Consider the following 22,494-nt stretch of genomic DNA (forward strand, 5'->3'; position numbering starts at 1 on the left):
AAATATCAAAGGTCGCAAGGGTCATTCACAACTTTTAAATATTTGTCCATAAAATATGTCTTTAGATGTCCAATTCAGACAAAAATGAAAACTTTCAAGTTTAAGGAAAATTAAAATAAATACAAAAAACAAGATGGGAAATCACGAGCCAAGACAGAAACCAGCTACCAGAGGGGAAGGAGGAGGAGGAGGAGGAGGAGGAGGAGGAGGAGGAGGAGGAGGAGGAGGAGGAGGATTCTTCAGTAGATTCCTTTTCTTTGATGCTTTGTCATTGATGTAGAAGGAAAGATTTTGGCGCAGAAGCTGTTAGGTTACTAGATTAAATTAGACACAGACAAGCTAAAAGATCAAAAAGGCTTTTTCCAGATGATTACACAGGCATGATTTGGCAAATCCAGCAATGCTGTCTCCATTGTCATGCATTATGTTAATTTTTTCTCTATCACTGGAAGTTTTATCTTTTGTTTAGTCTCACATTGCTTGAATTCATTAAGGGAACATTTTCGGACCAAAAACAGCCATATCTCCATTTGTGCCTGGTTCCCCACTATGGATTACTGCTATTGGACATCCTGGACAGTTACACTATATTACCAAAAGTATTCACTCACCCATCCAAATAATTGAAATCAGGTGTTCCAATCACTGCCATGGCCACAGGTGTATAAAATCAGGCACCAAGGCAAGCAGACTGTTTTTACAAACATTTGTGAAAGAATGAGTCGCTCTCAGGAGCTCAGTGATGGTTCTGTGATAGGATGCTACTTGCACAACAAGTCCAGTCGTTAAATTTCCTCACTCCTAAATATTCCACAGTCAACTGTCAGTGGTATTATAACAAAGTGGAAGCGATTGGGAACGACAGCAACTCAGCCATGAAGTGGTAGCCCACATAAAATAATGGAGCAGGGTCATCAGAGGTTGCCCACTTTCTGCAGAGTCAATCGCTACAGACCTCCAAACTTCATGCGGCCTTCAGATTAGCTCAAGAACAGTGCGTGGAGAGCTTCATGGAATGGGTTTCCATGACTGAGCAGCAGAATCCAAGCCATATATCACCAAGTGCAATGCAAAGCGTTGGATGCAGTGGTGTAAAGCACGCCGCCACTGGACTCTAGAGCAGTTGAGATGTGTTCTCTGGAGTGATGAATTGCGCTTCACCATCTGGCGATTTGATGGATGAGTCTGGGTTTGGCAGTTGCCAGGAGAATGGTACTTGTCTGACTGCATTGCGCCAAGTGTAAAGTTTGGTGGAGGGGGGACTATGGTGTGGGGTTGTTTTTCAGAAGCTTGGCTTGGCCCCTTGGTTCCAATGAAAGGAACTCTGAATGCTTCAGAATACCAAGATATTTTGGACAATTCCATGCTCCCAACTTTGTGGGAACAGTTTGGGGATGTCCCCTTCCTGTTCCAACATGACTTTGCACCAGTGCACAAAGCAACTTCCATAAAGACATGGATGAGAGAGTTTGATGTGGATGAACTTGACTGGCCTGCACAGAGTCCTGACCTCAACCCGATAGAACACCTTTGGGATGAATTAGAGCGGAGACTGAGAGCCAGGCCTTCTCGTCAAACATCAGTGTGTGACCTCACAAATGTGCTTCTGGAAGAATGGTCAAAAATTCCGATAAACACAATCCTAAACCTTGTGGAAAGCCTTCCAAAAAGATCTGAAGCTGTTATAGCTGCAAAGGGTGGACCGACGTCATATTAAGAAGAAGAAGAAGATGAAGAAACATACTTTTTAGTGACGTCACCAGTGAGGTGACAGTGTTACCACTTGTCCCACTGTGCCACCCACCCATTAAACCCTATGGATTAAAAATGGGATGTCACTTAAGTTCATATTCCAGTTTAGGCAGGTTGAACCAATACTTTTGGCAATATAGTGTATATCTGTTACACACAAAACAGCAGGTACTACACTGTAGAGACAGGGACAAAGACTGACAAGAAGGACCAGATCACTGATGTTACTGGCAGCTGTCTCATTTTGTGTTGTTGGAACCAAAACTTACTTACACTTAGACTGTTTCTTTATTGATCCCACTTTGGGAAATTATTCCGTTGCAGTAGCAGTTTAAACATACAGACAAACACAAAATATATACAACAAAGCGATTATTTAAAAATATAACAAATATAGAAACAAAAATAACAGCAGTTGTTAAAAATATAACTTAATATCTAGTTATATAATATGTATTCTAATGTATAAGTAGAGGTTCCTAAGAGAGAGAGTGAGCCAGAGCTATAAACTATATACCAGACAGAAATACACATAATGACTTACATAATGAATTACATAATGACTGAAGTTTTTATTTTTTAAAGCAAATGTTTGAAAAGCCTGATTTGTCATCTCCCTGTGTGTGAGATATGTCCATGTGTTCTCATGACTCTCCTTCAGTGATCAGGGCCAGGGTGAGGGAAGTGAGGAATCGTGGTCTGGAGCCCACAGCAGTGGTGGAGGTGAAGGAGGTGCTCAAGTCTTCTCTGGTCAACATTCCCAAAGAGACACAGACACTCTACTACTCATCCTCTTGCCTATGTCCTCTTCTGTCTCCTGGGGAAGAATACGTTATTATGGGCTATGAGAACGAGGAGACATCCAGGTATGAGCAGCAGGAGTTGTAACAGATAGTACTGACATCAAGGTTTCCTCCAGGAAATTGCCTAGATAAAAGTCCAGTAAATGAGATCTTTGAACTTCAACCCAATGCAGGCTCTTTTGGCTAAACCATGTATATTTAGTTGGTGGTTCTCAAACTAACTTCAGCCTGCTGTCTGATCTGCAGAGCAGTGCAGCTGTGCCTTTTTTCTCACACGTGCCTGATTATGAGGGACATTCTGCTCTGAAAAATTCCTGCAAAGCTGAGCTGAATGAGCAGCACCAGACGCACCTCACCTCCTCATCCATGTCATTACTAGATCAACGTTTAACCTGTCACCTCATGCATTAAATAGCATGTTCTTACTGTGTGATGTTGTGCTACTTGTTTGGCAGAAACTACACAGCAGGCCACCTCCACTATAAAACACTGGTGGAAACTCTGCATAAACCTCACTCTGTGTCTGCAGGTTGCTCCTGATTGATGGCTCCATTGCTCAGAAGTGGAAGGACAAAATGAGCAGGAAGGTCAAGGTGCGATTCACAGACAAATGTACACAGACACCAGCAGTTTCTCAGCAGTAGTTTTCTATATAAAACACACTGGTGCTATGTAAACACATCTGCAGTGGTACAGGTGGAGGCTTTATAAGATAATGCTAATAGTACTGAGCTGAACTGTATTACGTGCAGCCTGTTGCACCACCTTAATGTAAGTTTGACTGGAAGATTAGGTATGAAGTCAACACTAATGGCTACATCGTAGGTAATTAATTGCCTGTAAAGACATTCTTGCAAAATGAGATGATTTCATTTGCAACTCTTGAATATGAAAAATGACTACAAACTGCAAGCATACTGAACAAGAGACCTACAATACCGTTATACAAAAAAGAGAAAATAATGTACACTGCTACACGTGTGAACTAGCATAACACTCTCATATGATTGTTTATCTTTAATGATCTTTAATATGGTCTTGCTAGTTAATGATGACTCTTTATTTTTTTCATTGCACTCCTAGGGTTTACTGTAGAGGGCTGAAGCAGACGTGTTTGGTCATAAACATAGTGGGCTAAGCATGTTGTGCAGAACATAAAATAAAATAAAATCATCTTGCCTCAAATAGTCCAATCATAGCTTAGCAACCATAGTCACAACAGGTCTGTCAAGCGTTCAAGCAGGCTATAGCAAGAGAGATACTCATTTAAAGCTACAATGTGTAAAGTATGGCCAGAATTTTTGTTTAAAATGTGAAGAAGTGACAATTTTACCACTTACTACCTCAGAAGGCAAAAATCCAATATAAAGCCCTCCTGTAGTTTCAGCTGGGACATGTATGCTAGTTTGCTAAATTTCACAAGCATTCTTAGCTGTTTTTCATTGAATAAATAAACAAAATACACTCACAAATTATCAAGACAGGAGATATTCCTACACCTATTGTTCTTACTGAACAGAAAAATACAACCGTACACCTTCTGAATTCAAGTTTCTCTCTTTTAGTAAACAAAGATACGCTTTATGGCAGGGTTAACTCATTGTAAAACACAATTTCATTAAAACTTAACAGAAACAAAATAAAACCAGCCAAATCATTGCACCAATTGTTACAACAATGACCAATTCTGGTTTGGTTCTCCACATTAGATGTGAAAATATTCCAGCTCTAGATGCATGCTGATGATGACCCACCTTCTTCTCGCTGCTCACCCAGTACATGGATCTCCTGTCCCCTTCTGCCATGTTTTCTATGTCCCCGGAGTCGGAGTCCTGGTTGGAGCCACTGTTAATCACCTCTTCATCATTTTTCCTGTTGTCAAACTGGCCTCTCTCAGTCTCAGAAACTTTGTTCTGATGCAGCCATGTTCACCTTGAAGCTCAGCAGCTTCCCAATGAACACTGACTGAGACTCCAGTCAACTAATAGGACCACAAGCTGCACAGCTAGCTGTGCTATCTAGCTAATGGCAGCTAGTAGCTACAGTCAAAGATAGCTACAGCAAAGAGTATACAGCAGGAAGTGGCTACTCTGTTGATATGCTGCCCCCCATTTGTTTGGAGCAACCTTTGGGCATAGCCAGTTTTTACACATTGTGCCTTTAAAGAGTTTGGAAGGTGGTGTTTTTTTTAAGCCTTTCCAAAACCCAAAACACTACAACTTAATGGTAGGGAATGAATTCAACAGTGTGTATATCTGCTCTTGGCTACAAATGTTTGAATGTCGGGCTAACTTGATCATTAACTACTACAGTAAAGTAACCCAGAGTTACTTTTAAGGCTAAGGTGAATACTGTTAACTAATTAACAACATTTTTTGATGTTACAGATCAAGTTATGAAAGCCTTATTCACAAAAGCATATTCACTCAGTGCTCAGAATGTGGGATAATGTTAGCAGCTCTGTCCTGCTCTTTTGATGTGGGGTTTACACGTCAGCAACCTGATCCAAACTTGTTTTCCAAGATAGTGTTATATTCGACAGACATATCTGTTAGTCCTCATCCTAAAAACCTTTTCTTTTGTCTTGTAATGTTAAAACAGTGAACAATCAAATATCCATCCATCCATCCATCCATCCATCCATTTTCTATGCCGCTTATCCCTTTCGGGGTCACGGGGGGGCTGGAGCCTATCTCAGCTGTCAACGGGCGGGAGGCACCCTGGACCGGTCGCCAGCTGATCGCAGGGCAACATATATACACACAACTGAATGAACAACCATTCACGCTCACACTCACACCTAGGGGCAATTTAGAGTCACCAATCAACTTAATGAGCATGTTTTTGGTCTGTGGGAGGAAGCCGGAGTACCCGGAGAGAACCCACGCATGCACGGGAAGAACATGCAAACTTCACACAGAAAGGCCCGACCCGGGAATCGAACCAGTGACCTTCTTGCTGTGAGGCACGCACACTACCTGCTGCACCACCGTGCAGCCCGAACAATCAAATAAATAAAGTAAATTAAATTATGTTCACTGCTTCACTTTTAGCTTGAAAACACATTTAGAGTTGCAAACTCTACTGTTGATTAAGTTGAATTATATCCAAGGATAAAGCAGCTGTAATCTGTAATCCTCTATCTTAACATACCAACTGACTTCATCAGGAACATGATGATTGTCTATGGAGTGACAGATCATTCAATTAAATTTTATTTGTATAGCGCCAAATCACAACAGAAGTTGTGAAAAAAGACAGACCAAACTCTTTTATCTACAGAGACCCAACATTCCCTCATGAGCAAGCACTTGGCGACAGTGGTGAGGAAAAGCTTCATTTTAACAGGCAGAAACCTCAGGCAGAACCATCTGCCTCGACTGATCATGTCTTCACGTCAACTTCATTTTCTGTCTGTCTGTCTGTCTGTCTGTCTGTCTGTCTGTCTGTCTGTCTGTCTGTCTGTCTGTCTGTCTGTCTGTCTGTCTTTCTGTCCAGAGATGGGATCAGATCCTGCAAGGGAAAGGCCAAGCAACTCTGCGCCGGAATCGCCACTGAGATCTGACTCTGTGTGTGTGTGTGTGTGTGTGTGTGTGTGTGTGTGTGTGTGTGTGTGTGTGTGTGTGTGTGTGTGTAGATATTGCACTTCACAGGCTGTTGTAGCTGAATGTAGTCCATCTCTTCATCTATCAGACTGGAGTCTGATTTTTATCATGTATTTGCTTTGCACAAACTTTATTTAGTGTGCCTTTAGTGTGTGTGTTTATCAGCTTGAGATTGTGTGTGGGTGTGTATTTGGTGTGTGTGTATGCATACACTTAAAACACTCAATAAAGACCAGAGACAGGGTAGAGCTTCAAAGCTGTAGTGCTAAACATACCCACAGTCATACAGTCTGTATAATAACACTTTTCTGACACAAATTCTTTTTCAGTGGTGGCCATGTTGGTTCAACAGCTCCTCTCCATAGTCAAAGACTTCAATAATGGTCATATTACCATGGAGATGTGGTAGAGGACATCTAAATGAAATTAAGCAATTGAACTTGAACATTTTGGACTATGACAGATCTGTAGCCATGACCAATTCTGCAAAAGAAGGAAGAATAATATTCATGCTTGGTTCAGACAGCATCAGAAACAACCAGGGCAATAAGACAAACTGCAACAGAAGTAATGTAGGCAGATGTGGTGAATTTATTTACTTCTTTTATTATTGTTGGATATATATATATATATATATATATATATATATACATATGTGTGTGTGTGTGTGTGTGTGTGTGTGTGTGTGTGTGTGTGTGTGTGTATTAGTGCTATCAATCAATTAAAATATTTAATTGCGATTAATCTCATGAATTTCGCAGTTAACTCGCAATTAATCGCAAATTAATCGCACATTTTTATCTATTCTAAATGTCCCTTGAATTATCATTTTAATACTCTTATCAACATGGAAAAGAGGATATGCTTGCTTTGTGCAAATGTTTTTTAATTGAAAACAACAACGTGTAGTGTTATTTCACACTAACATTCTCGCTTTGAGCAGTCATTCACATTTTAACACTCAAAACAGGTGACAAAAAAAATAAATACTTGGTTACAAAAAAAGCCCCTTCAACAACCCTTTCTAAGGGATCAAAACAGGGTGATACAAGATAAAGTTACAAAGTGCATATTATCGCCATTATCGATAAGCTAGGACTTAGGCTATAGTGCAGTTAAATCATGGCTTAAACTTTCCTTTCTTAAGTTTCCTTTGAACATAATAGCATCCATATGCCTCTGTCGAAAGTCATTCATTGTCGTCTGGTTTTGTCAAGGAGGCGGTGGAGAATTCGCATTTGCCGTGTGTTTGGCCATCAAGTGGTATTTCAGACTGGATGTGCTATGGTGATAACTCAGTTCACACCAACAATACACACAGATAAGTTTGGTCTTGTCGGTCGACCCATCTGGCAACTTCTTGAAACTAAACTTTCCATTCAGAATCTTGTTCGCATCCACTTCGGCATTTCACGCTTGACATCCACACAAACCGGTAGCCTACTTTTTTACAGCTAGCGAGCAGGCAAGACCAAACACATGCGTGGGGCGTGCCTATTGTTTTGTTTCCGGTTTATAACCGGATCCTGTAGTTTTTCTTACGTTACTAGCAGTGGCCACAGCTTAATAATAATAATAATAATAATAATAATAATAATAATAATAATAATAATAATAATAATAATAATATATTTTATTTGTTGGCACCTTTCTGAGCACCCAAGGACACCTTACAATAAAAAAAAGCTAATAAAAACCTACAAGTTCACTAGGTCACAAAGAACATTAATCTCCCCCCCCAAAAAATGACGCTGTTAAAATTGATTTGCGTTAACGCATTAATAACGTGATATTTTTGACAGCACTAATATATATATGATTTGTTTTGTTTTGTTTTGTTGATGTGATGCAAAAGATGATGACAGGTGGCTCCAACAGATATGCAGTGAGCAGTGATATGCAGATATGCATGAGTGCATATCAGAGTGCAAACAACCAGTAAAAACTCTGATGCACTGTGTTTGCCAATAGAATTTCCTACAAAGTATAAACTGTGGCGATGCTCTTACAGACTATTTACAGTGTGTCATCACTTTGATCAATATTTATAAGATGCATCAGAGCCACACTATCACATCCTTTTTTGAGACTGAGTGCAGGGCAGTTTCATTGAACGGAAGAGTAACGTGACCACACCTTAACATTGTGGAATATCACTTTATTCATTTTACTGGTTGAAATGTGGAGACCCACTGGAAGCAACATGATTATGCAACACTGCCTTTTTACACTTGTTGCTGTGGGCATGTCAACAATTGTAAACGTTGTATTGTTGACAAGCATTGAGTACATATGCAATATAACTCTCTCTAATGATTTACAAGGCTTGCCTTGTCTTTGCAAAAGATGAAATCCAGAAAGTACGACAAAGATCTTGTGCATGTGTGTTGCACACATATGCCTAATATTCACAGAGGATGTAGTTGAGGAAGTGTAGTTGGGATAATCCAGGAAACCTAGAATTACTTACGTGTCAAGCCGCATTAAGAAGCAAGTATTTTGAAGTCCTTTTTTTTTCAGTGGTATGTTCAAGCAAAGTTGACCTCACATGTGTTGTTAAACCTTCCCTTTTCAGTCCTGCTGCTCTGAGGAATAGTAGAGATTGTAGAGTTTTTAGTTTGGTTAGTTTTTAGCCATGCGAATGACCTCTGAGAACTGTCCAGCAGACTCTGTCTAGAAAAAAACAGGATTGACATTCATACTGAATTCAATAAAGTTATTTAAAATGCACAGCAGACATTTTTACTTGTCATAATAGAAAACACAGCCTAGGTGTTACTGATACCATTTACAAAGGCTCTGTTCTGTCGCAGTAAGCCATGTCAGTATGTCAGTTAGCCAGCATCGCAGGGATCCTTAAACTGAAGCAGTTAATTGGAATTCAACCATCATCAGTTTGATTATGAACATGTGTTTTTCCTAATGTGATATATCAAAATGTCTTTCGTTAAAAAGGCCTTACAGCAAGTCCATTTTCAATACATTGCAATTTCAAAGAGCAGACTGGTGTTCTTGCTATGTATACACAGTCTCTGATAAACAGTTCTCTCATCATCACACAGCAACTCTGTTCATGTAAACACACTAACACTCAATACTACACTACTTTTATCAGTAAAACTAGACTAACACTCTAATACTTTGAACTCTGGACTCTTCACAGCAGTTTGAACCATTAAAAATGATTTTAGACAACATGGTCAAAGTCTAAGTCTGTGATGTTTGTCTTTGAAAGGTGTCATAAGAAATCGTAACCAACTGTGTTTAACTTCCTTCACCACTCGACTGCATCCATGCATCTATGGGCTATAGCCATTTATCCTTGTAGGTCTTGGGACACGTCTGGAGGCAATCCCATCTTATATTAGCCAAGAAATGGAGCACACCTGGATAGGTCACCTTTCAACCACAAGGCACACAGAAATCATCATTCACTCTTGCATTTACACGCACGTGTGTTTAACTGCCTTGAAAATTATAGTATATGTAAGTTAATAAGACTAAAAACAACTTTTAAAACAGTATGCCAGTTGGCAGTTTGGAGGAACCACTTCAGTGTCAAGGTATTTTGTACATATGAACTAATCTTACACACTGGGTCCTCGAACAGGACTGATACTGACTCACCATTGTGATATCCAATATTATTCACCCTTCCATGTTATTATACAGAGAAGACAAGGATCATGAAATACTGTTGCTCAGTACATTTGCATTTTGTAATATAAAACAGCAAACTTAAACTAAACTAAACCACCAAGTTGTCTCAGGACACTTTCCATATAGAGCTGGTACAGACCAAGCTCTTTTATCTACAGAGAACCAACAATTCCCCCATGAGCAAGCACTTGGCGAGGAAAAACTTCCTTTTAACAGGCAGAAACCTCAGGCAGAACCAGGCTCTGGGTGGGCGGCTATCTGCCTCGATTGGTTGGGTGAGAGAGGGAGAGCAAGAGAGAGAGAGTGAGACAGACAGACAGACAGACAGACAGACAGACAGACAGACAGACAGACAGACAGAAATGCAGTCAGAGAGAGAGAGAGAGAGAGAGAGAGAGAGAGAGACAGACATGCAATCACAGTAACAGTGACAGTGGATGTAATAATAGCAGTGGCAGTTGCAGTGGATGTCAGGCAGGGCCAAGGCAGGAGACGCAGCTGCAATCCACAATCCAGATTCAGCCACTGTGGAACCTGCAAGACAACCAAGCACAGAGACTCCGGGGAAGTTAGTAACACGCCATGGTAGGACATGAAAGCGTGCAGATGGAGAGGGACAGAAGGACAGAGGAGCTCGGTGTATCTTTGGAGGTCCCCCGACAGTCTAATCCTATAGCAACATAACTAGGGGCTGGTCCAGGACCAGCCTGAGCCAGCCCTAACTATAAGCTTTATCAAAAAGGAAAGTTTTAAGCCTACTCTTAAATGTAGAGACAGTGTCTGCCTCCCGGACAAAGACTGGAAGATGGTTCCACAGGAGAGGAGCTTGATAGCTAAATGCTCTGACTCCTGTTCTGCTTTTTGAGACTTTAGGAACCATAAGTAGACCTGCATTCTGGGAACGCAGTGTTCGAGTGGGGCAATAAGGTACTATGAGCTCTTTAAGATAAGAAGGTGCCTGGCCATTTATGGCTTTGTAAGTAAGGAGGAGAATTTTAAATTCTATTCTAAACTTTATAGGGAGCCAGTGCAGAGCGGCTAGTATTGGAGAAATATGATCTCTCTTCCTGGTTTTTGTCAGAACACGTGTTGCAGCGTTCTGGAACAACTGGAGAATATTCAGCAACAAATTTGGGCAGCCTGATAGTAAGGAATTGCAATAATCCAGCCTGGAAGTTACAAATGCACGGACTAGTTTTTCTGCATCATTTTGAGACAAAATATGCCTGATTTTTGCGATATTACATAGGTGAAAAAAGGCAGTCCTTGAAATTTGTTTTACATGGGAGTGAAAGGACATGTCTTGGTCAAAGATAACTCCCAGATTCTTTACAGTGGTGCTGGAGGCCAGCGCAATGCCACCACTTCGTCTAACCTGCAAAATGTAGATAAACATATTTATTCAGTACCTTTTATTGTGCATAAACCTCACATTTACTAGCATATTGTTGAAAAGAAAAATAGACTTGGAGCATAAATAAAACCTTCAGGTTGTGGTTACACCTGTGAGACACAGCTGAGGTGCAAGCCTGCACAAAGCCAGTGGCAGCTTGTAGATTGAAATGAGAACCTATCTGTTGCATGAGAAATGTGAGTAGGAAAAACAGGTTTGATAAAACTTCAAAAAATTCTTGTTTATGGGAGGTCTACTTTCACCTTTCCAGATATGCTAGCAGTCATTCAACATCACGATTTTTGATTGCAGTTTGGCATGTAGTTTACTCCAAATAGAGAGGCTATACAGGGAAGTTAGCTTTTATTCAAGATAGTGCCATGTGAGTGGCAGCTTGTTGTTGTTTCCAGCTGTTTGCTTTGTTTTAGTGTGTTGTTTTGTCTTTCATGTGTTGTTTCCATCACTAGTGTAAATCGTGTGTACATATGTGTGTGTGTACAACTGGTGAGACAAGTGATTTGCTTTTTTCTACTTTGTGGATTACTTTCATCAATTTCAGGAAATCCACTGAACTTCGGGTCCATTGTTTACACTCAGAAACAGCTGATCGTGCTGAGCAACACGAGCATACCCCCAGTGAGAGACTGGAGATCCCCAAGGATATAAGGAGAAGGAGAAGAGTGTTATGATCAGGTAGATCAAAGTATACTTTTTTGTAGGACCCAAGTGGCAGACAAAAGGCACCCAAATGAAAAGAGCTGTTCAGAACACAATGTAAACCATTGTAAACCATTTTACAGAACAAAAACAGTAACAGGATAACCAACAAAATGCAATCTAATAAACAAACGCATAATCAGCCCTAAAACAAAAAGTCAACTGTTACTAAACGAGAGTAACAACAGGCAAAAAACATGAGACAATGAAGAAACAAAGACACGCTCAACAGCAGCTAGGAAACAATAAGATCTAGGATGCAATGAAACAAGGAATGGCTGGAAAGTTTTAGTGAGAGCTCAAAACAATCTGGCAGCAAGACAGAGCCGCCACGCTGGTTAAATGCAGGAAGAATTCAGTGGATGAGCGTCAGGTGCGCTGTCTGCCCTCTGCACAGCCAGGCCACACCTCCACTGCGGAAAACAGAGGGACAGAAATACAAAACCCCTAACAGAAACACACACAAAACACAATGTCAAAAAGCACAGTTTAACGAAGGGGATGCAGAGCTGGGACAAAGTGCCGGGACAAGAATAGACAGTACAAACCATCCATACCGTCTCTTATCACAAAATGTGAGATCTCTCCCAAATAGATGGAAGAACTAACGGCGCTAACCAGACTGCAGAGGGAGTACCGGGAATGCAGCCTCATCTGTTTCACTGAAAGTTGGCTAATGGAGATCACGCCACACTCGCATGTTATGGACAACTTTCATCTGCTAAGAGCAGACAGGAGAGCGAAGGAGAGGAGCAAGAGGAAAGGTGGGGGTATAATGATGTTTGTAAAGAACAGATGGTGTAACTCAGGGCACATCAGTGTGAAAGAGCAGCGCTGCACCAGAGACATTGAGCTGTTAGCTGTTAGCATTCAGCCATATTACCTCCCAAGGGAGTTCTTGCACATTTTTGCAATAACTATGTACATCCCCCTGTCAGTCAATGCCGCAGCAGCATGCAAGCTTCTGCACACAGTAGTCTGACAGCTCCAGAGATCACATCCCCATGCAATCCAGAGCTTGTACATTGACATCGTGGGGGATTGCAACTAATCTAGGTGTTCACCTCAACAACAAAGTGGAGTGGACAAATAACACAGGAGGGGCCAAGGTCATCTGTACCTGAGAAGACTGAGGTCCTTTGGAGTATGTAGGTCACTGTTAAAACTTTTTTTGCTGCAGTTTCCTATGCAGTGGTCTGCTGGGGCTGTGGAAGCTCTGAGAGGGACAGGAAAAGACTGAACAAACTGGTCAGGAGAGCTGCCTCTGTCCTGGACCGCCCTCTGGACACCATCGAGGAGGTGGGTGTGAGGAGGATGTTAGCCAAGCTGACATTGATCATGAAAAACCCATCCCACCCCCTGCATGGGATGGTGGGGGACTTAAGCAGCTCCTTCAGTAACAGACTGATGCATCCAGTCTATAAGAAAGAACTCTTCTGCAGGTCCTTCATCCCAACAGCTGTCAGACTGCTTAACTCCAGCATCATGTAATGTAGCGCTGCACTGATGCTGTCTTTCTCAATTCTACATCATAAACCCACTTTTGTTTTCCATTACTGTTATCAGTGCTAATATATACTCACATTATCCATTTCATCTGGTGCAATTTGTAAGTTACATATTTTCTCTCAACTGTGCCATAACACTATTTATTATCCATATTGGCAACAGCACTTCTAGTATACCTACTATTTCTCAAGTGCAGTAGTATTTCTCAGGTGCAATTGTATTTCTCATGTACAATACAACACATATTAGTTTTCTCATAAGAATAATACCAACAATACTTTTTATGGCAGTACAATTTTGATAAAATTTAGAATTTTTTTTATAATCTGAAGAAATGTACATATACATGGTTGTTTTTCTACTCCATCCCCTGTATACTTTTTTATTTGACCTCTTTATGTTGCTGTGCTTGTTGCTTGTAATACTTGCTGGCTGTAACAACTAAATTTCCCCAGTGTTGGATCAACAGTCTTATCTTACCCTGGCTCTTGGCATATTCTGTTGGTCCAATACAACGCATCTTTTATTAAATTCTATAATACACTGTTACGATCTGAAAGATCGGGTAAATTTAGTTGGATCCCCAGGGCAGACAAAAAGCACAGAACACAAAGAGCCATTACCAATGGCTCTTTGTATATTATACAATGGTTTATTACCAAAAGCGGGTACAAAACACGAGAAAGCAAAACCAGAGTCTACTACACCGTGGCGAGCGGGTAGGAACAAAACACTAAGTGAAGAATCAAGGAACAAAAACACAAGTAGAAAACTAGAAAACACAAAAACTAAACAAGACTTGCTCAACAGTGGCAGAGGAATAATCACAAGACTAGGAATACGATGAGATAAGGTACAGGCTGGAAAGTTTGACGCACGGGCTCAAAACAATCTGGCAGCGAGGCAGAGCTGCTGTTGTTCTCACTGAGGCTTCCCCAGCAAATCTTAACTTTTTATTCTCTACTGGGGGGGGCAAAAGAGGAGGCGGAACTGCATCTATTACAAGAATTACAATGTCTGCACATACAGTTTTACATCATTTGAGCACCATGCCTTTGTTCTTAGCAGCCCTCCTATTCTTTGCATAACAGTCTACAGATCACCCTAGTATTCATCCTCTTTTATCAGGGTTAGTCTCTGAATTCTTAGCAATCATTCACACCACCTACAACAGGATTTTAATAACCAGTGATTTTAATCTACACATCGACAACATCTCGGACCCAGTATCCAGAGAATTTTTAAACCTCTTAAACTGTCTGGATTTTAAGCAGCACGTTACGCAGCCAACCCACAGCAGGGGGCACACCCTGGAGCTGGTCATAACTTATGGCCTGTCCATGGGTGTGTCCTATGTTGTGGATCTGGCTGTGTCCGACCACTACTTTGTGTTTTTTAACATCACCAGTTTTAATCATTTGGAGGCACCAGTGAGAACAGTGAGGAAACGCTACCTAACTCCTGAAGTGGCTGCAAATCTTATCCAGACATTACAGAGCACTCCTGCAGAGATTTTACCAGCACCCTGTGATTTTATCGTTGACGATTTTAACAGCAATGTAAAGTCAACGCTGGACTCAGTTTCTCCTCTTTTAACAAAAACAATTAAGAAAAAACCCTGTGGAGAACCTCCATGGAGAAATGAGGCAACTGAAAAGAAACTGCAGGAGTGCTGAGAGGAAATGGAGAAAATCAAAACTAAAAGTACACTATGAAGTTTTACGTCAAAACACTAGTCATTTTAACAGATCTCATAAGACAATAACAAATATCCTGTGTGAAGACTTCAGACCACTTCAAGCGCAAAATTGATAACATCAGATCCAGTCTTTTATCTCAACAGGTTTTAACTACCGACACATCTGGATCACGGGTTTTACCTGAGGAAACACTGGAAAGTTTTGCCCTGGTTGATGCAAGGACACTTGGTCGAGTTTTCTCCCATGTAAACCCTACAACCTGCATTTTAGATCCAATTCCCACACTGTTTTTTTAAACACTCTATGGATTCTTTGAGGAACAGCTGTTATACATGGTGAATGGCTCTCTTCAGACGGGTGTCTTTCCTGCCTCCTTTAAAACGGCGGTGGTGAAGCCCCCTCTGAAGAAGAGCAATTTAGACCCCAACATTCTTAATATTTGCCGACCTGTATCCAACTTACCTTTTTTAAGTAAAATTTTAGAAAAACTGTTTTTTAACCAAGTAAATGAATTTTTAAACAAAAAGAACATTTTAGAAAGGTATCAGTCTGTTTTTAGGATGAACCACAGTACTGAGACAGCCTTATTAAAGATTTTAAAATATATCAGGTGCAACTTAGATAAACACAAGCTCACAGTCTTGGTACTACTGGATCTAACTGCTGCCTTCGATACAGTAGACCATCACATTTTATTAAACAGACTGAGGCACTTGGTCGGCCTCTCAGGTACTGCTTTTAACTGGTTTGTCTCATACCTCACTGACCGACACTTCTTTGTAAGTTGAGATGCATGTTCCTCAGGAACCCATAAGATCAAGTGTGGGGTTCCCCAGGGGTCAATTTTAGGTCCAACTCTTTTTAATCTCTACATGCTAACCCTCGGGGATATCATCAGGAGGCACGGCATCAGCTTCCATAGTTATGCTGATGATACGCAACTGTACATTGCAGTGTCTCCCGATGACACTGCAATGTAAAATTTAACTAAAATGTTAAATTGATGCCCTTTTTAACTGCATTTTAGACATGAAGTCATGGATGGCAGAAAATTTCCCTCAGCTCAACCAGGACAAAACAAAGGTCTTAGTCATTGGTCCTGAAGGCCAGAGAGAGAAATTTTTACCAAAACTACAAGATCTTAAACCAACACATTCTGTACAAAATCTGGGCATGTTTTTGACTCTGACTTTGACTTTTACATGCCTTAACGGTCTCTGGCCGTCATTCTAATTTATCTGACCTACTTTCACCCTATCAACTCTCGCGGACCCTGAGGTCCTCCAGCACTGGCCTCTTAACCATACCAAAAGTAAGAACTAAAACAACACTAAAACATCAACTAAAACGGCTTTTAGTTATTATGGCCCCTGACTGTGGAACAGCCTGCTGGAGAACCTCAGGGCCACAGAGACTGTTAATGTTTTTAAAAAGAGGCTCAAGACCCACCTTTTTAATAAAGCTTTCAATTGATTTGTTTGAATTGTTCATTTAATCAGGCTTCTTATCATATTTAATCTTTATTTGTATCTTAGTTGCATGTTTTAATGACATGTTTAATTACTATTTATTTCATTTATTCATTTTATTTTATTTTATGTTTATGTCTTAGTCCCTTGGTTTTTAGCTCCAGTATTTCTTCATGGGGGCCCTTGGTTTTTAGTTGCAGCGTTTCCTCATAGGGGCCCCCCACACTGGGAGCTGCTTTTGGTCTACTGATGGGGGCGCTGCAGAGGGGATGGCTCCGGCCTGGATGGCTGGGGGCCTCTGCACCTTTGGGTGGGGCCTCCTGTCTGCCTGGGTCGGGGTGGTCTCGGGCAGCACTCCCTAGTCATGGGCCGGGGGCCCTCTCAGTGTGGATGGCCCCCAAAGGTGGCTTATTCCTTGCCTTGTCCATATGGGTGTGTGCGCGGGTGTGTGTATGCGTGCCTGTCTGTGAATGTGTGTCTCTATATGTTTCTGAATGTATTTATGGAGGCAGGAGGGCTGGGTTTTCTTCTATGTTGTTTTTAGCCTCTGTGAGGCACTTTGTGTTGTATGAAAAGTGCCATATAAATAAAGTTTGATTTCATTTGATTTGATTTATATACAGCATACAGCATATACATATGACAAATACAAATAGAATAAATATTGTTTGTATATTATACATATTAATGTTCTGTATATACATGCAGTTATTGTCTCTACATACTCTCTTGTGCAAATCCATTTCCACAATATAAAAAACTTTCTGCACATCTCATGTACATTACATTATACTATAGGGATGTCACTACAAGTATTAACCATAAAAAAAGCTAAATAAATGTTTGACAAATGGGAGTTTTTCCAATTCATTTTGACATGAGTCATTTTCCACCATGTAAGTAATTCAGTTTTTGTAAGTTTTGACACACACCTCTCTTGAGCATCTGGCAGCAGTTTTATCTAACTGGAGACAAAACTTTTTTTATACTCCAGATAGATCATAAACCCTTGAATATAAAACTGACCAACTGAAATTGGTTTGCTTTCTTTTTATCCAGAAAAGCTGCAGTTCCTCCATTTACTTCTATTTGTTTAGAGGCCAGTCTTGACAGTATGGCGTGACGTAGACTTTTCATCCAGCAGCCAGTGAGGTATTTATGTTTCCTCATATGTGAGTGAAACAAACTTCTTTAGCCTCAAAAGGCTGCTATGTCTGTAGGCTTGTTTGGCATTAAAATAATATTTCTGTCCAATTAGTAAAAACTGATTAAAGACTAGTTTAAATGCTTGATATAAAATGAGTTTAAATGTAGGCTGAAATAAACCTATTGTACGTAATACAGATCAAGTTTTAACATAGAATAGGAGAGGAACAAAACCTTGAGACCATCTGTGTTTCTCAGTGATGTGAGTTAAGTTTGTTTAACAAAACAGAGCAGCAGCATGAAACACAGTCAGTGTGTGTTAGTATGTGTGTGTGTGTGCTTCCAGTAATTCCTGCCTACTAATTTGAAGCAGTGTTTTCTCAGATGCCTTTTCCATGAGAGAGAAGAGAAAATGTTTTCATAGATTTACTGCTATTACACCTCTTTATCCCCTTTGGCTCTCTTCTTCTGCAATCTTGTCTTCTCTCCTCTCTTTTCCTCTCCTCTCCTCCATATTGACTTCAGTCGACTGAAAGCACACCTGGTGTTTGTATAAGGTGTAGTCTGTTCCACCAGGCTGAGTGGCTGCATTCATGTCCCTGAGTGCTGACACAGCAACACGGCAAACAGTCACACACGGAATATTTTCATACTGACTGATCTCGCTGAAAGTAGTTAATGCAAGATTAAGTGAGTTTTCAACACTAGAGGGCAGAAAGCAGATAAAAACAAACAACTATTTGCCTCAATATACTACATCAGCTCATTACATTTTGAAGACAAGCACATTGATGAAACATTTGGACCAAAAAAAAAAAAAGCAGAGAAGCATGGCTATTCCATTGATTGTATTTTAGTCCATGTTTGGTGAAGTCTTTGGTGGTGTTTTAGCCCAGGTTTGTCCAACATTCTCAGGTGTTCAGATCCTGGTTTTGTCCATTATTTTCTGTCATTTTAGTCCCAGTTTAGTCTTGTATCCACTGGTATTTTAGCCACAGTTGTCTAATATTCACTTGTGTTTGGTCAAGTATTCATTGGTTATATAGTCCCAACTCTACATTCTCTGGGGGTTTTAGCCCATATTATACTGACCTAGTAGAAAGCAGTTAAAGCCGGATTAAGTGATTTTTTTTAATACTAAATGGCACTAAGTAGACAAAAACATACTACATTAATTCATTAATTCGGAAGGCTCAGTATACATTAACAAAAAACTGCATTTTAGTCCTGCTTTGGTCCAATATTTGCTCTTCGGTTTGGTTATCCATTCTTTTGTGTTTTAGCCCTGTTTCAGTCAAGCAATATTGTTTGAGTGTTTTGAGTAATACATGCATCAAATCTGAAAAAAAGAAAAACTTGTCTATTCATTTTTGCTGCTGTCATTCAGTGCTGAAATTAAGACATACACAGATCCAGTCTGATGGGAGCTTTTTTCTTTTGTGAGTAAATCGTTGTGATCAGCACTGCTCTACAACTAAAACACGCAAAGCCAAAGCTTCAGTAGTCCAACACAAAAAGTGATTTTTATTGTGATGTCATCATCCAAACACATACACACACAGAGTATTACCAGGTTGGTTCCCACAATACCTCAGCAAATGTTTGTCCAACTCCATTTCACATCATGAAACAATAGAACACACACAGTAAGTGGTTCCAGTGGTTTATGGAGCAGTGCTGCGTAAATGCTGACCTCCAACTGCCCACAAAACAGAAAGGGTGAGAGGGAGGGAGAGATACAAAGAATTGTTCTGGTTTAACTACTCAGAAGTGGAAAGCACCTTATGTAATTTTGTTAATTACAGTGCTACAAAAAAATGTTATAGGGTTAGCGGTCTTCTATCTGAGTATTTCTACTATGTGAGACATTGTGTTTCTTGCCAAACTACATTTACACTACCTACAGTTACTACAAGAGAAACCCCTGAAGTCTTGCATAGTGTCAGTACATCTTGTTCTACAAGCGACTCAATAGCAATAATATGTTAATGCTGTTAATTGTGTTTAAGGTAAATGATATTGCTTAAAGTGTGGCAAAAAAAAGACATTTGTGGAAGTCACCTGTCACATAAGAGTTAAAATAACATAGCTTCCATTGTGTCATGCAAGGCCTATAATAAACTCTAAGGTCCTCACTCTCAAATGAAAAGACCAACCACTGACAGCAATTAATCTAACACATCTAATTTATACCAGAACCTGTATACCAGCAAAACACATCAAGTTAAACCACATTTAGGTCACTTGATTTCTCTTTTTCTTGCTTACATTAAACTTGTAAATTTTGATTTGAACATCCACTGAGACAGTCAGCCAGGATATTGTCCCCACTGAACCCTGACCTTATTCAGACCTTAGATGCTTGCAGCCAAACTGTAGCAAATACACACAGTTTATTTATGATCCCGTCAAACACAGACATGGTAGGGCGACCTGATAACTCACTTGGGAGAGCGTGTGCTCCATGTACCAAGGTTGCATCCCCTCCACCACCCAACCCACCCACCAAACAGAGCCAAAAAAATAAAAAAAAACACAGAATACATACACAAACAGACATAGTTAGACAAAATAAAAGAAACTTTACACTTACCAGTCATTACCTTGAAATCCTGTTGATGACAGGCTGAGATTATTTAAAATTAACTAGACCAATGAAATTAATTACACGTCCAAGTAAGGTACTCTTCTCTCATCTATCCACCTTATTCCTGGGGGCGCTACTGTAGAAATGATTATGGGCATAACTTCCTGTGGGACACCGGAAGTAGCTGTAAGCCATTCGCTAACCATGGTAGCTGAGCGCGGACAGCGGTTTATTTGAAATTTGTTGTTGCTAATGTGTTAATTTTGTTGTCTGACAGACACCACCATATTGTTTAGTAAAATGTCCTTGCGGAGCTCGGGTACTTGTTGCGCTGTTCGTGGCTGTACTAACAACCAGACGAAGCTAAGTCTGTGGCTTCAGCAACAGTGTGTTGAGCAAGTACAGTACACCAAACAAAACGAGAATGTTCATGTGACAAGCGGTACACCTTTCATCGCCTACCTACAGATGAGGAATCAAAAAGACTGTGGCTGAAAAATTTGAACTTAAAGAGACCACCCAAAACACTGTATGTGTGTTCATTTCACTTTGTCGACAAAAAACCAACAGAGGAAAACCCGCATCCTACTTTGTGGCTGGGCTACGACAAACCACAGGAGAAGAGACGCCGGGTCCTCAAACGGATTGACAGCAGTGTCATGAGAACATCAGGTATGATTTCAGGTGTATGGAGGATGCAGCATTGTAGCGTTTGTCTGGTAATGTAGTAAGTGTTATAATGGTAGGCAAACCCCTAATGTATCATACCTTACTACTGTGTAGTACTGTGTACTATATTGCTACCCTCAGATGAACTTGACGAGATGGATCAGAGTGAGGAGCTGTGCTCAACACCAAAGCCATCCTGTGATGCCCAAACACAGTGGACAGACCCAGGGATGGAGGACCACACCTATTCAAAAGGGCCCACTATCACGTGTGAAATGAGTACACCATCTCCAGCATTGCCATGCCCTGTTGCAGACAGTATTTTGCAGAGTGATGCAGATTCCCTCTTGTATACAGGGATTCCACTCCTTGAGTTTCACACACTTGTATCCTGCTTACAACCATTTGCTCCTGCTTCATCATCAATGCCTGTTGTGGACCAAATCCTAATGACTTTGATGAAATTAAGACAGAATTTTGTCATGGCTGATTTAGCACGGCGGTTTAAAATATCACAGAGTCAGGTCAGCAAGACTGTTGGAATGTGGATAAACATAATGTGTGAACACACCAAGGACCCTATTGTGTGGCTGCCTCGTGAAACAATCAAAGCAACATTGCCAGAAGCTTTTAAAGAACACTTTTCGAACACAACCTGCGTAATTGACTGCACAGAGACAGATTTACAGAAAGCTAAAAACTTGGGCTCTTGAAGTGAATCGTATAGTCACTATTATGCCAACAACACAGTGAAATATTTAGTGGCCTTTTCTCCCTCTGGAGTGATTATGTTTATTTCGGATGCTTATGGTGGCAAATGCAGTGACAGATACATAATGCAGAACTCAGGGTTTCTGGACTATTTTTGTGCCGGAGATGAGGTGATGGGTGACCGTGGTTTTACAGTTCGGGACTTGCTGGAGGAGCGCAGGGTGAATCTAATCATTCCAGCATTCACACGCAAAGGATGCCAGCTGACCGGCGAGGAGGTCACTCTTACACGCCGCATTGCTCATGCCCGCATTCATGTTGAGCGGGCAATAAGGCGTGTGAAGGTGTACAAGATTCTTTCTCAAACAGTGCCAATTAACTTGGTGCCCAAAATTGACAAAATTCTCAAGATTTGTGCTGGTTTAGTAAATTTAAGAGCCGAGCTTATTTCAAGTGAAAAGAAAAAAGAAAAGACGAACGGTTGACCTTCAGAGCTGCAGCCTCCTGCTGACCTTCGACCTTAATCTGTGTTTAGTCTGCAGTCAGAGGTTCAGCAGTCGTTCACCTGAGTTTGTTCCACATTCAGACACGTGCAACACGCTTCTGCTTTTTCTGAACTAAATCAGTGAGTCATCAAAAAACGACTCTCCTGTACATCAGTGCAGAATATTCACGTCTGTGACTGAAGAGTTTGAGTTACACATTTTAAAACAATCATCTCTTTGCATTTGTCAGCTGATCATAATTAAAATATTAGGCTGGACAATTCAGTT

The 22,494-nt window shown here is 40.6% G+C and overlaps 2 protein-coding genes across 3 annotated transcripts in view; both read left to right on the plus strand.

Annotated features, from left to right (window-relative positions):
• The window catches only part of frzb (frizzled related protein), a 78,803-nt gene extending 72,079 nt beyond the window's left edge, over positions 1 to 6,724 (plus strand). For both annotated transcript variants that reach the window (XM_070975857.1, XM_070975856.1), the window contains 3 exons: positions 2,414 to 2,618; positions 3,085 to 3,148; positions 6,054 to 6,724. In XM_070975857.1, coding sequence (XP_070831958.1) covers positions 2,414 to 2,618; positions 3,085 to 3,148; positions 6,054 to 6,113 — 329 coding nt within the window. In that variant the 3' untranslated portion in view covers positions 6,114 to 6,724. The remainder of the gene's footprint in view (positions 1 to 2,413; positions 2,619 to 3,084; positions 3,149 to 6,053) is intronic.
• Positions 6,725 to 21,165: 14,441 nt separating this feature from the next.
• On the plus strand, positions 21,166 to 22,206 carry LOC139340595 (uncharacterized). Its single transcript, XM_070976507.1, is given in 1 exon segment — positions 21,166 to 22,206. A coding segment is annotated over 1 exon segment (1,041 nt).
• Positions 22,207 to 22,494: the final 288 nt, after the last annotated feature.

Source organism: Chaetodon trifascialis, chromosome 12, assembly GCF_039877785.1.
Source record: "Chaetodon trifascialis isolate fChaTrf1 chromosome 12, fChaTrf1.hap1, whole genome shotgun sequence".
Taxonomy (NCBI): domain Eukaryota; kingdom Metazoa; phylum Chordata; class Actinopteri; order Chaetodontiformes; family Chaetodontidae; genus Chaetodon; species Chaetodon trifascialis.